Source organism: Balearica regulorum, chromosome 9 (assembly GCF_011004875.1).
Source record: "Balearica regulorum gibbericeps isolate bBalReg1 chromosome 9, bBalReg1.pri, whole genome shotgun sequence".
In the NCBI taxonomy this organism is placed as follows: domain Eukaryota; kingdom Metazoa; phylum Chordata; class Aves; order Gruiformes; family Gruidae; genus Balearica; species Balearica regulorum.
In genome coordinates, this window is record NC_046192.1 from 9,143,674 (window position 1) to 9,160,260 (window position 16,587).

General features: G+C 36.9%; 1 protein-coding gene across 2 annotated transcripts in view; it reads right to left on the minus strand.

The window, feature by feature from the left end:
• Positions 1-16,587, minus strand: part of FARSB (phenylalanyl-tRNA synthetase subunit beta) — a 41,354-nt gene that overhangs the window by 17,184 nt on the left and 7,583 nt on the right. For both annotated transcript variants that reach the window (XM_075760994.1, XM_075760995.1), the window contains exons 8-15: positions 15,829-15,899; positions 14,456-14,517; positions 14,318-14,369; positions 12,694-12,755; positions 12,062-12,269; positions 11,555-11,635; positions 8,572-8,664; positions 6,300-6,417 (exon numbers count right to left, since the gene is read on the minus strand). In XM_075760994.1, the coding sequence (XP_075617109.1) occupies positions 6,300-6,417; positions 8,572-8,664; positions 11,555-11,635; positions 12,062-12,269; positions 12,694-12,755; positions 14,318-14,369; positions 14,456-14,517; positions 15,829-15,899 (747 nt within the window). The remainder of the gene's footprint in view (positions 1-6,299; positions 6,418-8,571; positions 8,665-11,554; positions 11,636-12,061; positions 12,270-12,693; positions 12,756-14,317; positions 14,370-14,455; positions 14,518-15,828; positions 15,900-16,587) is intronic.

The following is a 16,587-nucleotide window of genomic DNA, read 5'->3' on the forward strand; positions in this document are numbered from 1 at the left end:
CAAATACTCAGTAAGCATCAAGAAACTTGTGGTGCTGGTGGGAAAGCTAAATATTTATAGAACTCAGCTGCAGAATAACTACCAGTACAAAAGAACTAGCCCACAGTGTGGAATGAGTAGTAACATTAGCATGGTGATCTATGAAAAGATCTAAATTCACACAGGTTTCCAAATTACAACTGGTGTTTTCCATGATCATTTTAGACATCCCTAAACTCAAGTAACTATGAAAAATGTGCTACATTTCACTAACTCAAGACTGACATGAGTGTCTCCCACTTTGGACAGTTCCTTAAGTCAAAACCCTGCCTTCTCCCTCCTGCAAGTTTTCTTACCTTACTGATTTCATCAAAATCCTTTTTTCTTTTTTAAACTTTCAAAATGAGTATGTAGTAGCATGTTGTTATACTTGTACCTTTAGGCTACACTATAGCAATATACACTCTCTAGGATTACTGTGCCCTACTTTGAAGCTCTATTCATTGTAGGTTTCAACATTGTCACTTTTTGAGAGGAACAATCTAGGAACAGAGTAGCAAGTCTATTGTTACAGTTGCCAATAGTAGCAGTGAAATTCAAAATACTGATTAATGTAGTAAACCTGTTTATGGCCTTCAGTTCTTTACCTTCTTCAAGGTTAAAGTGCAAGTGTGTGTTCAGTGAGGTTGGCGTATACAAGGGCGAACTTTGCTGAAACCAGGGAAGGACTCTGTACGTGACTGTCCTCTTCTGGGCATTCATGTGCTTTGAAAGCATCTGGACTATATACGTTGCATTGCAGTTTGGACCAGACCTGCACATCTGAAGGAAATCTCCTGATATCTGTGCTTACTGTGCTTCTGTTCACACTGTAAAGCAGCCCTGAGGCATATATACCAGAGTCCTTTCAGCTTCAATTCAGTCAGGACAGATGTTCCAGAAGAGCATCTGAATAGCTTCAACCACACAAGGGCATTCAGCACATGAAATCAGTCTAGAGCTAGTCAAATGGACAGCTTATGTGCATACAGCATGGACTGCGAATCAGCAGCTGATCTCCTTCTGTACTGCACTGCTTTGTAATATTGCCATATAGTGTAGCAAGTTACAGCCAGATTTTCATGCATAAATTTCTTCCCTTTCTAGAGAGTCCTCTGGCAGCTCCTAGTCATCTCATGCCTAGATGGACATTCTCATCTTTCTTCTCCACTTAATGGTGATTAGATATAGGGAGGAAATGTATGTACTAATACTAATTGCATTCTCTTAAAAAAAAAACCAACCTTCTGATCCATTAATACTTGTAATGTTTGAGGGGAAAGAGGGAATAAGAACTGAATGAGTGCGTAAAAAGAGTCTGTAGTCTGGCCTGCAAGTTAAGATAGGGCAGCACCATGTGACATAAAGTTGGATGCATAGGGCTTTTGCATTTTTTTCCAGAGATTACCCAAAAGAAAGGCACATGAAATCTGGTATATGCCAGGGTGAATTATATTCTTTACACAATCAACTCATGTTCACACTGATCATGTCAGGACCTCTGGTCATAAAACATCTCAACTGGACTTAGTGTTCCCAGAGGAAAAAAAAAAAAAGGCACTGCCCTGCACACTGCTCATAGAAAGAGTGTGGTTAAAGATCCCTATATGGTTAGCGACATCACGGGAGTTATAGCTGCACCTATGGTCTGAATTCTATTTCCATGTAGTTCTGGATGTAAATGTCAGACCTCAAGACACAGTTCTTCAGGCATCAATTGTTTGCTGCTGCATCCACTACAAGAAATAGGGGACATAAAATCAAGAGGAGCCAAGCTCAAGAGAAGAAAAGGAGTGGGTTCTTCAGGTAGCATAGAGTTAAGTAGTGAAACTTTTTCCCCACAGGATTTTGTGGATGCTAGAAGCTTACATGGCTCTGAGGAGGCAGAGGAAGTTCATAGGAAACAAATCTGTTACTACTTACTGCAAAGAACCACGTTTGAGTTGGGAAGTCCCTGAGCTACTTGTGGCCAGAAAAGAGGGGAGCACTCTGGAAGTGTTATATACGTGTACCTGCTCTCATGCTTTTTCCCTTGACAACCACTGTTAGTTAGTGTTACAGACAGGTTATTGGGATAAACAAGCCTTTGGTCTGACCCACCATAGCCGATCTTTGTGCTTGATGCACAGTGAGCTTAAATTCAGCAGAAACATTAGCACTCATTTGAGTGTTCCCTGAGCTGTTAATATCTACCACAAAAAAAAAAGAGGTATTTTTAAAAATTAAATTTATGTCTTGTTTATTTGCTCCAACTAACAATTTACTAACAAAAAATCTGTCAAAAACTAAACAGAAAACATTTACCAAGCAGCTTGAAATATGCAGATTAAAAAGGACTGCAAAACACAGGAGCAAGAGCCTACACAAAAGATGAAAGCACAGACTTTTCGAGCCAAAAGTGATTCAAAACTTCTAGGGCAGCAACTTGGCTATACAGCTGCAAGTTCTCTCAACAGTCACTGAATGATGAACTTACTGTGGCAGTAAGTCTGCATTTTGTCAATCAGGATCTTTTTCCTGACATAATACTTTGCAGTGTTAATGCTGGAGAATCCAATTCTGAAGTTAAAATGGCAACACAGAAAAGTAAAGGCTGCAGAGAAAATACCAATAGATGCAACATCTGATTTCTGGTCTGAGCACACCGGCTGTCCAGTCCCATCATTTGTATCTGTTTCCCAGCTCTACTAAGATACCAATCAGTAATACAGTCATGAATGGAGGATAATTTATTTTCATGTTGTACTGAGCAACAGAAAAGAAAATGTTTTTCCCTTTCTTAAGACAGCAGGTTCTTTGGGCCACGCACTCAGTAGAATGATTTCCTTTTTTCTGTGAGTCATTATGCTAGCAGAATTTGTGATAATTCTCTTAATTTTAATTTCATTATTATTCAGATAGTCAATGGTGTCTTCAGACCACTATTCTTAACTAAAGTATCAGAAATAAACATACACAATTTTTATACCTCATGTTTTCAACTGTAGAAATCCTTAGTAAAGGAAAGTATGCATTTTCAAGCATTCAAAAAAAGCCGCGTTATAAAACTTACTCCTTTACAGAGTTATATTACAGCAGAAGTTCATTCACTACAGGCAATACAAAGAAAAAAAGAAAGTATTAGGAACTGAGGCAAAAGCTGGTGGATGTTAGAAATGCTTCAGTTCTTTATAACTCACTTAAGAGATCTCTTGGGTCATGCCATGAAACATTTCTATTTTTTAAATGAGTCTGCCTGCCAAGTATGTCAACCTAAATTATATATATGTATATATTTCTGAGACTTCAAAGCACTTCCTGGGGATGCTGGTGAAAAACAACCCAAAGGATGGGCAGCTGGTTAGGAATATGTGAGCCAAAAGAGTGCAGAGGAAGATAAAGCAGTGTTGCATGCTGCCCCCTTCCAAATTAGAGATGCTTCAGAAAATGACTTGGTGATCTGAAAGGGGGCACCTGTTCATTTAAACTTGTCTCTCAGCCTTACAAAAATCCCAAACTATATTCTGCATATAACTAACATTTCCAGACAGTTTGGAAAAATGCTTCAAAATATGGCACTAGCTGTACTCACAAATGATGTAAATTGTGCTAAATGTGTGCTACCATAAGCTTGCCAGATTCTCCAAGACCACTAGTCAGAGGTGATTTTCTAATGGATTAATTTTTTTGGTTGTGGTAAGGAAGAGAAAGCGTAGCCTCTGTTAGGACTGGTGGTTTAAAGCGATGATTTATACGCTGAACTAGTCTAACAATCCCACCAGAAATGACTATCTGGTGTTACAAGCTAACCGCGCCAATGCTGTGTAATATAGCCAAAATCAGCACATTTCCTCCTGCCTTGAGAAGAAACATATCTGCTCAGATTTGGTTCCGTTTCGTTATATTAAATCTGGCACACATTTTGCTAATTTAGTACATCAAACCTTTCTGACAGATATGTCTGAGGAGAAGTATGTTCAGTTCACCTTGGTAAGCATGAGTTTTGTGTAAAAAGGTATTTTATTGAAAACCAGTGTGTTTGAAAGAGCTAGGTTCATTCACACATGAATGACTACAAGATGCCATTTCAAATACAGTTAATGTCAGAACTCTTTCGACCCATACTTTTTAAATTATTAATTGGAAATTCTGCATGCCAAAATCATGAAATAATAAAATTAAATTAGTCAGTCTGATGACATAAGCCTTCTGCAGGAAATCTCATTCCATATGTGAGAGGACAGCCCCACATTTTTCAGTGTTTGCAAAGTTACGAGTTACTTCTTTCTGCCCTCCCCTTTCAAACTGTTTATTAGGCAAGTTTAATTTTGGAAGTAAATTTGGGGAAGAGTAGTTATTCTAAGCACAACATTAAAAACAATTTCAGATACGGTTCACAGTCTGCAAGTGCTCAGCTCATGACAGGGCTGCCCAAGAGCATAGGGCACAAAGCTGCTGCCTCAGAAGTCTTTATCTTCCATCTGTTGCAATGATTCCCATCAAAATTAAGTACTCTACAAAACCAGCCTTTATAAAACCATTAAGCAGCTATCCACATAAGTGAAAGCTTTCAAGAGCTACAATTAACACACACGAAATAAAAGTAACAACTTAACTTGCAAATTTTATAAAGCCAGAATAAATGCACTCCTCAGTCCAAGATAAATAGCCCCACTCTTGGTTCTAAAGAATGCTGATGCTATTCTGCCATCTGTACCATGTTTTTTGCATTCTAGCTAACTGCACGCCCAACAAGGAATGAGCTGCACCACCAAACAGTCTGTATTTAATAAAAAAAAGTCTACATGGTTTGCTAAAACTGCTTATTTTGCTTGGCAAGGTTTTTTTTTCTTTTAAAAAAGTAATCTACAAATTAAATTCATCACCAAAGCAATTTACTTGCCATTTTGTTTATGCCTTATATAAACCTTTGTTTTGCAGATCCCAGATATCTTAAACACAACCACTAAAATCTGAAACCAGATAATGAAATGACGGAACCATTTGTGCTGCTGAATTTAAAGTAATGTCAGCGTCTTTCACTGAGAGGCAAAACTTAATTCAGAGCTGTAACTCAGCGTACATGTACTTCCTCCCAAAACTCGTAGCTTGTGCATTCCTTTTCCCCTAGTATACCATATAGAAAGAAATTAATCAGTAAATTTTAGACAAATTTTTAACATTTAAAAATCCATTTTTACAGTTCATTTTACCTTGATACATTTTTCCAGATAAAAAATGACAATTTGAAATTTTGATGCCATACAGTGGAATCAGTGCAGAGAGGCCCCAAAACACAGGAAGGATCTCATTGAAGCTTTTGCAACATGAACTACTTTGGCTGTTTCTCGTAAAACAATTAAGGTTACAGAACAATTCAAAGGCAGCCATGCTTTCTTAGCATAGTTGGATGAAGTGGAAAGATAAGGAAAATCTTTTTATAGATGAGGGGAAATCTTATACTGTTGAGCTCTTTATTTATACATTTTTATACACAGACTTGCTCCATTCTTTACCCTGTATCTCTGCTACCAATTTAATTCTTCATATTGGTTGTCAGTTTTCCAGAAGATAATTTTGGAGAACAAATACAAGCAATCCTGTTTAAAGATGATGGAAAGACGGAAAAGGGATTCATGTTGAGATACACTGACTCCAAAATTTTCCTTTGAATTACAGCTCTCCAGAATAGAATCTGTCTGTAAATACAACCTGCTGTTCTGAGGCTTGGGACATACTGCTTTTCAGTTGGCACAGCACTGCACATCTTTGAGACTGCAGCAGTTTTAGCAGGCTCTAGTACTGTAATAGCAGCATGCCTTTGATATTTACTACTTTCCAAGGTTTGTGCCACTTGAAAACACTACCAGCAGGTAGTTTTTCTCATGAGTCACATCCCTGATAAGAATACAAAGGAGCACTAGATTAAGAGCAATTCAAAACGGGTGTATCAACATAAGCAATTTAGAGCAGGTTCTTTTTTGGTGCAAAATTCTCGCGTTTATCCTTGCGGCCTTTATCCTTGCGGCATTCTTGACAGATTTTAAGGGATATTTAGACGGCTAGAAATACTTGCAATGTACTTACCGGCACTTTTGAGAGAGCATTTAAAATGCAACTATATTTCTAGCCACTCTAAAATCTAGCTTGTTATGCCACTCTCTTGCGTTGTGCACATAGATAAAAAAACCCAACGTAGTATGTAACGACTACTAAATTTTTAAAGAAATAGAGATTTACTTTTACCATTTGGTATGTAAACATATTTCCATTGTCAAAGATTTTGAGGAAACTTCTCTTACCTGTATTAGGATCTTTTACTACAATGTCAGAAATCTCAAAGAGTTTGAGAGGCAAGGGCATCTTTCGGTTAGCAGCAATAGTTTTCAGTAGCCCAGGAAGGAGGGTTGTACGTGCCACCTGCAGGACAAACATGGACGCTGCAAGTGAAATACCTTCCAAAACAGCTAATGTTAGTTTTCTTAAATTTTTGTTTTAAACTCTTGTTAGAAATGAGCACAAGTAGTCAGGTGCAAATACTGCACTTATCTCTTATGTTTAAGACTCTTTGCTTTAGAATAATTAAAATTGAAAATGTACATTCTCTGCATGTTCTTTATACTGCATTTTCTGAAAGAGCATATATGTGAGCTTAAGAATAGGTATCATTTCACAATGCTTGAGCTGCAGCGCAGGGTAGAAAAACAAATAATATATAAAGAATTGAAAAAAATCACACAAATTTAATTTCACTTCTGCAAAAGGTAAATACTAAGTGTTACTTTGGAAATATTAAGTGCTATCTGAAATATTATCTTGATAGCTCCTTATATCAATCAATGATAAAGGCAGAATCTAAGTAACAGAAATGGATATATTCAGATTGCAGTTGTGGCCAACCTGAAATACATAGAAAATGTATGCAAAGCAGGAGGCAATCATATTACTGTTCTTACAGATACATTCACACCTATTTCCTGTGTTCTCCATTCAGATACTTCCTTAGCAGTGCACTTTTTGTTTTGTTTTTCAAACTGGAAGAGTCTGATTCAGTAAATCCAATGGCAAAGGGATGGGAGTGACTGCTGCTTGACTGCAGGTAAAAACCTACCACGTGCTCAGCCACAGTTACTTCTTACCATTGGTCATGTAGCATTTCTGTCTATTTATCCTATTTTTCCCAACCAATGAAGAGATCCAGCTGCACGCTCAGCTAGAAGAGGGTCCCTGGCACCATCCTGCCCTTGTCTTGCCAGCAGAGGATAGGGGATGGGGAAAAGCCATCCTGAGAATCCATTCACAGTTAGTATCTAAAGTGGAAAGTTTATAGTGCATCACAAAGAGTAACCCTTTCCAATTTTCAGGGAGGCCTACAGATTTTAAAAGATCGAGGCTATTTTTGCCAATAATATAACTGCTTAGCAGCATTGCTACTGCAAAGGCCGCAGTCTTTGAAGAACAGGAATCTGAAATTGCACCTGGCTAGAGGGACAGCCACTTCTCTTTTTGTTCACACTCAGTATTGTTTGTTTGTGGTACATTCTATATTGCTCAGTTGTAATCATCATGCCAAATGATATATATGACCAGGTGATAATAGTCTAAACAGGTTACAACAGTGTCTTGCCCGACTGCTTATTTGTGGTACCAAATAGAATAGAAAATACATGCAGGTACCCAAAAATTCTGTTCCTGAATCTCAGAGCAGCAGCAGATTGTTTTTAGTATTAGAGATAAAATCTAGAAAGGTATTTTAGACACTCAGGAGAAATCAGATTTACTGAAGATGCTCTTGAGGGGAAAAAAAAAACAACCCACAAATCACAAACCATCAATACCCACAGACTGCTGAAACTTTTCTAAACTTTTCTAAGGAGTGTTTACCTTTGTATTTCTTGGGTTAGAAATAAAAAAAAGCCTTAAATTTAATTTTCCCTGTAAACTAAAGAAAGCATCTTTAAAAAAACCAAACAAACCCAAAACACTCTCTAAAAGAAATAAAAAAACTACGGGTACACTTTTAGGTATTTTCAGAATTGTTGAGAATACTGTACTTGAGTTCTCACTCTTTGCTCTAGCAAAGATCAAATGATCTAGAAATGGGTATTAAAATAAAGAGCAATACAGAATTTAAAAAAAAAAAAAAAAGAGTAATAATGGTTAATAATTTTTAAAAAAACATTTCCTATCCAGAGCTCAGGAAGTTTAGAGATTGCTGGGTCTAGTAGTTCCATTCATACTGAATGGCTTTAATGGCTTTTCTAAATGTGGGAATTGATCAGTCATCTGGGATTTTCTGTAATAAGACATCTCAATTTTGCCACATGCTGTCATACAGAGCATGGTATTTTACTTTATGAAAAGCTTATTTCACACCAAATAAGGTATTTCTCAGTGAAGGAGTAACAGAAGATGACTGCTAGAAAGCTTAGCACATAAATGTGCACATCCTTGTTAATGCAGGAAAAGTAGCTCTGTAGTTCATAACTTTTATTTCCTGTTGGTTCCATTCTCTCCTCTAAATATAGAATCTGTGACAATGTTGTGCTCAAAATTTGACTTGAATTCTCTCACCTGAAATTCTGCAGTTTTGGGGTTTGCTATGCGCACTGCTTTTGTTGCAGAGATATCCATGCCAAGTTTATCTGCAATGTCTTCTTGAGAACACTGAGAGGAAGAGACAAAAAACCACCAAGGTCAAGTAGTTAAAATAGACAGTAAACCAACGATGAAATTTGATATCAAGAATGAACAATTCAATTGTAGCACTTGCTCTGAGGCCCCATAATATATGCTCTCATGTGCAACACCCACTCATAATAAAAATTAAGCCCCAGTCTTAAGACTAAGGCAAACTGGTTTATCTACAAATGTTAATTACTAACCAAAGTAAAGCTAGTTAAAAAAAAAAGGGAAGTGTTTATTTAGGCTTCTGTCACGGATTGCTGTCATTTGTTTCAAAAGCAGAGGCTCAGATTCTGCCCCCTGACTTGCAGTGGGTAAAGTATTTTATTCTGAAAATAGCACTTGAAAAGGGGCTGGTACCCGAGCTTTCTCACAAAGAAAACAACCCCTTGAGGGCTACTTACAGAAACTAAAGTACTGTCTATGAAAAACAGGTTGTATGGCCAAGCCTTCAATTTTCATAGCTGCATAGGATTCTCGTAGTTCCTTGCTGTTGTTTTCTTTTTTTTTTTTTTTTTTTTTTGAGTTGGAGTATTTTTAAAGCCTTTATTCTCAAGGTGTATTTTTAAGCTGGTCAGTAAAGCGATGCACATTACCAGGCTCAGACAGTGTCTGTGCACATACAGCAACAGATGCTACTGATAAGATCCACGCTACAGATTTCCAGAATTTATAGCTTTTTTAATGCATTAAAGAAACTAATAGCAGACTAGGCATGTAATTGAGGATTTGCCAGTTTACTGCAGTCTCCCAGAAGTGTTCCCTTTGCACTGGCAGTACTCTGAAAAGTGTGTTGATAGACCGAATGTGAGGAAAATGAGCAGATGATACCATCTGAAAAAGCAGATTATTGAATAAAAAAAAAAAATCAATCTAAAATGAATGCTGACCTTAGGAGCAGAAAACTGTTAAACAGTTTTCAGATGTGTATCCAAACTACAGTACGTTACTGTGATTTAACTAAATGCATTTTGGCTAAACTGGAGCTCCTCACAGAAAGCCGTGTCATTGTGTACAAGTATAGTTTGGGGCTCAAACCAAGAAACAGATTGTATGCACAAATACATAAGCAGTGTTTGTCATGTAACACCGGACTACAGAATGTTGTAGCATAAATGGTACGTGTCAAAGCCATAGGCTTCACATTGGCATTTTAATTAAGTGTTGGTGACACAGCAGAAATACAAAATGTAATGTGATAATATGATATACTGCGTGATCTTACAAAATTGTGCTGTTGCAGTTCGTAAAGGTCCTCAGTTGTAGTGATATAATATATTCAAAGTTTTTAAGCATATTACCTATTCAGTGCTGAAAAAATTGATTTATTTATTAATGAATAAGGAAAATCTATAAAAGCTTGACCATGTTATACATATTATTTCCCCAACATGGTACTACCACAAGTAGTCTGAATATCTGTCAAATACTAGCACTGCAGGAAGTAATACTACTTATTGTCCTGGTTACTTAAATGAGTTACTAATAAAATATTAAAACTGGAATATATTTTTTAGACTTTAGGATTAGTCCAAATCTTGCTTTTAAACTTCCATGAAATCCAAAGGTGTTAATTTTATTCAATCCATTTGGATTACCAACTTTGGTTGCAGCACCTGAACTTTTCAAATGCATGGAAGTGTTTAAAGAGCCTGCATCACTACATCATAAAATCTTTGAGTAAGTTATCAAAAAACAATATCAGATAACTATCTCTTAAAAAGTTGTGTACTTCAGGGCCATCTAGTAAGTTTTAAGTTCAGGAAAAGGTTGAGAAATATCACAGAGATTTTAACAGAATATGTGATGGTAGCTCCCCATATGCTAAAATGTCCACAAATTGCACTTTAAAGCAAAGGCTTTGAGCAGATCTTGCAACAGAAAGGATTTTCTAAAATCTATAGTGTATTTTCAATAGCTGTCCGTGCCAGTCTCCACATATGGCCAGTTACCATATACACTTGGAGGGCATGGGGGGTGTACTTCACTTTTTTTTTAATAGTAGATCAGGTTCTCTGATCTGTTTCACAACCATGGCAAAGGGGTCTGAACAAGTGGCTGTGACAAAGATTGTGTTTCCTACTGAACACTTTATTTCAACATAACAATCCTGCTGCAAAATTTCAGTATTTGAAATTATGCCAGCTGTTATTACTGGAGTTGCATGTGCTGCTGCAGAGTCCTAATTCTTGGTACAAGACTACTAGCATGGCTACAACAAATAATATGAATAATGGCTGCAACCAGCGATAACAATTACTATATTTTTATTTGTTCTTCCATGCAAAAAACCCCACCTGTGGTGAAATTTACAGAGGAATTTCTGTGCCCTTAGTGTGCATTAGAACTTTTTTACAGGTATTCTTAAAATAAACTCTTTGCTGACTGAGTAACTATGTATCAGCTTAGAATCTAATGAAAGGAATCATGGGCAAGTGACAATACTAAAAAGATACAAACAGGGTAATCTCTAAACTGTAGTAATATCCACCAGAAAGTAGGATATTTTTGTTTGTTTTCCAGATTATCAAGCTATGATGAATTTCACATCTGGTGATCAAAGTCTCAAGAGAGGCTTGCTGTCTTACACTCTTGTCCTATGGAGTTAAACTAAAAACAGTACTTCAGCAGCTATTTTTGCCTCTATACTTAGAACTACATGCCACATTAACAGTGACTCATTCAATTTCTGACCTACAAACTCACAAAATATTATACTATAATTCCAAAGCACTAGCAAACAATCACCTGCCAAAACAGTAAGGGATAATACTGGTACATTTATACAACAACTGAGACCATCCTCTGCAGTTTTGGCTGCATTGCTGTTCCAACACTCAACTAAGAAAAATATGAAATCAATATAATATACCAGGGCAAAAGTGAGCGCTTCAGTGAATCCAGCAGCTGCCAAGTCCAGCCTCAGAAGTTCTGTGAGCTTATTGAGGGGGAGCTAAAATGAAACAAAAACCAGTTTTCAACTTCCATCTAAAAACATTTTCCTATTCTTTCCCTGAGGTGATTCTGCCTGTCACGTTCTGGTGAATTCACCAGGGAGGTACTATGCTTGTGTGCTTAAAATTTTTGAAAGCGTCAGCCAGCTGCCTTTAGGCTTGCCTGAGGAAATGAATCTCCCAATTAGAGATTTAATATGGGCTCCCTACTTAAACCCTGTCTTTTTTCAAGTACCAGCAACCACTGGTCTTGGACTTATTCAAATCAGTGGGGCATCTGTTTTGTATCCTATCCATGGTAAATACTTCTCAAGGCAAAGCATGTCAAAATATTTAATTTCTAGGTTCTGTTTTCCCCAAAGCCCTTCTGGCATGCACTAGTCATTTACTGACAACGGAGCGTTTATTTGAAGGGGCAATCTTACTTGATTAGCTATGGTGTATGTTTTCGGAATAGTCATCTGAATGTTGTTATAACCATAAGCTATTGCTGCATCTTCTACGATATCACATGCATGGATAATGTCCGCTCTGGTAGGAGGGATTTCAATCTCTATATTGTTCCCATTCCCTATGACGTGTGACTTCAAACACATCCTAGTCAGCAGCTTTGCAAGGCTTGATGGAGTTTCACTGAAACAAAACAAGAGAGTAGTAATTTATGGATCTTGCACTGTATCGACTGGCTTTTTAAAGTAATCAATGTTTCTGCTGCGTTGCCTTATATCCTGAAAAATCTCCAAGTGCCGTATGGACTGTACATAGTCTTAGCATTCCATCAGCACCAGCTCAGATTCTGACTCTTGAGACAGTCATTTGTCTTTACTTCATAACAGTTGTGTGAAGCCGTAATGAATCATTCACTTTCTGTGAAAACAGGGCAAGAAGTCTTACAGGGTTGATTTAATTACCCAGGAAAACCCCACAATTTTTGATAAATTAAAAAAACCCCAAACAACCACATAGTGTACACATTTTTAAAACAATGCAATAATCAATGTTTTCTAGTGCCTTTTTCATGATTAATGAAAACTATATTTTCATTTGCATAACACACCTGATTCCTATTTTCTTGTTAATGAGTTCAGGTTTCACCTTCTCTTTTCGGTAAGCCAGTTCCTAAAAAGAAAGACAAAGCTTTTCAGCATATGCAGTGCCTGCCATTTCTACCTCAGAGGATTCAGTTTTGACGTCTTAGTAATCTAGCTTCTTCTAATTATCAAACTAAAATGGCATCCATGGAAGACAAATGGGGAATATTAGGCTAAACTTAGTATTTTAAGGTAACAGGATTCTTGAAAACATATTATAGCATGTGCTGCAAAAGCTGTTCTCAGTTAAGCTAGAAGATTGAATGCAGCATGAAATCTCTATTAGTGAAACTTCCGCTAATTTCTGGTATATCCAAGTAACAGAGTTGCTGAAAGTTTCTAGTCACCAGTTCATCCTAAGGCAAAGCCCTAAAGCAGTGAATAGTCATGCATGAGATCTCGTGGTCTAGTACAGATCAAATGACTTTTTAGGAGGAAAAGGAAAGAAAACTTTCTATTTCCGTATCGGCACAGAAATATCTACTGGTATTTTACTTAGAAAGTTTGCAACATACTTAGGACAGTTATTTTGTATGTATTTACTTAGGTGTTTCTAAACTTCTAGATATACAAATCCTCAAAAACCTTTGCATCTAAAACTTCGGGGATTTTTTGCTCTATTTTATTTAGGGAAGCTACTTTGGTTACTGCAGAGATTTCTGGTTTGTTCGATATCTCTTCAGGATTCTAGGTCTTTCCTCTGTTGATTGATTAAAGCTGACATTGTTAAAAGAAAAAGATAAAATACCACTAGAAAAACTCAGTAAAAATAAGTTTCTTTCCATCTAAACAGTTTGTACTTGATGCATCTAATTTTGTAACTCAACCAGACCTCCATTTGTCTTCAGGAAACAGGAGGAATTGCTTTCTTTACACTTATTAAGAGAGCAAAAATGTAAGACTCCTGTACTGCATAGAGGTCTGCTGGGGACTCTGAATGCAGGCAAACCTGCACTTGAAGTCAACATCCTGACTTAGAGACCTTTATAATAGTTGGCGCCTATAAAGTAAAAGACTGAAAAATCCAGTGTTACAAGGTTATTTTAACTGAAGGGCATTAAAGCTTCCAGATCTGATAAGTTATGCTGAGGCTGATTTCAGTTGTCCACTGGTTTAAGCCTGAAGGACCCCTTCCTGTGTTCACTTTTCCTGATTTGAAACACATAGGTTTTAAAGGCTTTAGACCCAGATTATGGCCTTTGATTGCAATCTTTACTTGTTCCTGAAAAAGTTCGTATCACATGAGCTCTAAACCACAATAGCAGTTACCACTTGTAACTTTAAACCCTACCCTTCTGTTTGGAGCATCAGGCTATGACAGTGAGGCTGTAATTTTGAATCTTAGCAAAATTAGTGGAGCTTCAGAATGAGTTTACTAGATAAGGGGAAGCTGGTGTTATTTTCTCGTGGGGCTAGAGAAGGCCCTGACTCACTAATATACAGAGTGTGCTAAGCTGAGCTTTTACCCTGTACCTTAGAACCAGGATATACTGCCTCTGCAGAAAAAGAAACCAATGTCACTCTTACCAGACTTTGTGTAAACAAAATCCTTTCCCCAAGGATACTGAGATATCATATCACTATGCTTACCGGATAGATGTGGGTCTTCCCATTAGGATAAACTACTTCTACTGCTTCGACACTGAGAGAGACAGAAAAATAGAAGTAAAAATGATTTTAACACATGGCCCAAATGTAATGTGTTTCTGACTGGAGATTCATACTCACCTGAATGGCTTCTCACAATATTCACTAAACATCGTGACTATAATATCAAGAACAATTTTTGCCTACAAAATAAAGATAATAATTACATTGAAATCTGTCATCTACTTGTGTTTAAGTAGACAAAATATCTTTAAAAAAGGTGGGGGGGAATCTTGTCTCACACTCTCTTTGTTGTATTTTATTCAGTAACTTAACAACCAAAATCCTAGCAGTCTAGAATACTAGATTGAACGTTTGTCTTATGCTGCAAAGACATTTATGCAAAAACTTGAAATCTTTGGTATTCAAGGTTCTGATGCGTTTGTATATCTTCGTTAAACTCTGTTCTGAAGACACACAGGGTTTTTATTACCAGTCAGAACTGGGTCTTCCCAACCTTTAGTCTAATTAGTCATTTCACTGAAATTCAAGTGAGAATGTAGAGGCTGAAGGACTGTGCATTGTTTAGTAATACTATCAAATAACCTCATCTGCAAAATCTTTTGCCTTACAGTTAATATTGTAAGAGACTAGTATAACAATATAATCATGAGATTCAGATCAACCTCTAATCTACAAAGGTTGGTTTTTGATGCCTCACAGTATAATTTCCTTTATGTAAACAGAACAGCACTATTTTTATTTTTATTATCAAGGCAAGCAGTAGCAAGAAGCAGTTATTTATTAGTTTTTTAGAAACCACTCCCCAACGTGTAACTTTATTTGTGCTAACATATCATTGTGTAGTAAGGTAAGTTAAAAGCGTTTTTGCTCTTGAATGTCAAGATACATGCTTTAGGGAAACTATCAATGAATGCACAACCTACATTCAAGAACAGGCAATTTCAACTCCTAGGCTTTCATGCTTCGGCTTTGAGTTATAGAATTTGCATATGGAAAGACTTCGATTTGACAATTGTTTGCGCAGCTTCCCTGCTTGAAAAAGATAACTAAGAAGAAAAAGTGTCGTCTTCCTTCCCTCAGCCCAAATTTTATGTAGGAGACAAAATTACTCTTTACAAAGAGTATTCTGGCAAAATAGGCAGTCAGTGAATTTTACTCTTTTCGAAGCCTTTAGGATTTAGAAAAAGTGCTCAACAACAAAAAGAGCCCCTACTTTACTTAAATTACTTTCTTGTATAAACTGAACATTTGGTGTCAATGTAAAGACGCAGTAAAACAAAATCCAATGAAAATACAACACTATCTATAGAGCAAGCCTAAAACTGTTGAGGGAATTCCACATAGTCCTCAACTTATCCTGCCCTTTTGAAATGGGAGGTTGGCTCCATAAGGTAAGTGTCTGGATATTCTAGGCCTTTGTATTGCAGCCTATCACCCAAAAGGAAAACAATAATAATACAGCATATCAAACGCAGGAAAGATTAATTTACCTTTGTAATATCTGTGCCTGTACATTCAATAAACACATTTCTGGTGTTTACGCTTATTTTTGTATGATCTCCTAAAACATATGAAGACAAAAACATGTTAAGAAATATTTTTTCTTGCAATGACACCAATACTGACTACTTTTGTAATTCAAAAAGATCATTGTCATCTTCCGCAGCTTAAAAAGCCACTGTCTACTGCACCAACATTCACAATTCTTACCAGAATAGCAGCAATTTTTATTTTTAAATTCATAAATGAAAAAGAGGAAATACAGACCAGACTCACTGACCAGGTTTCACATTGAAAGACATGCTAATCTTCAGGTATCTCAGTATCCATTTGAAAAAGCAAACTAGCAGAATAGTGGCCATCTGCTGTTTGCAAAGTGGTTCTGCACTTCCAGAGCATCTCTTGCCTGGCTGCAGTAACACATGATACGTGTAAGAAAGCAGCCTTGGACAGGAATTAATTAAATGGTTTTAAAAAAGTGATTTAGACTGATGAATATCCATAGCTACTTCTGTGAATAACCAAGATCTCCTGGTACTCTCTGCTGATACACCATAGGTTTGTCTACATTAGTGACTCAGGCCCTAGTATGGGTTCCTTTTAGGCATGAATTTGCTTTGCAACTGTACTGGGAGTCATGAGGTGCACACTGAAGCACATCACTGATGTACTCAAAACTGTTTCTCATCTGGAAGAAGCAAGATAGAACATCCACTTAGGGGCATCACCTAAAGTGTCTCTTGCAAATT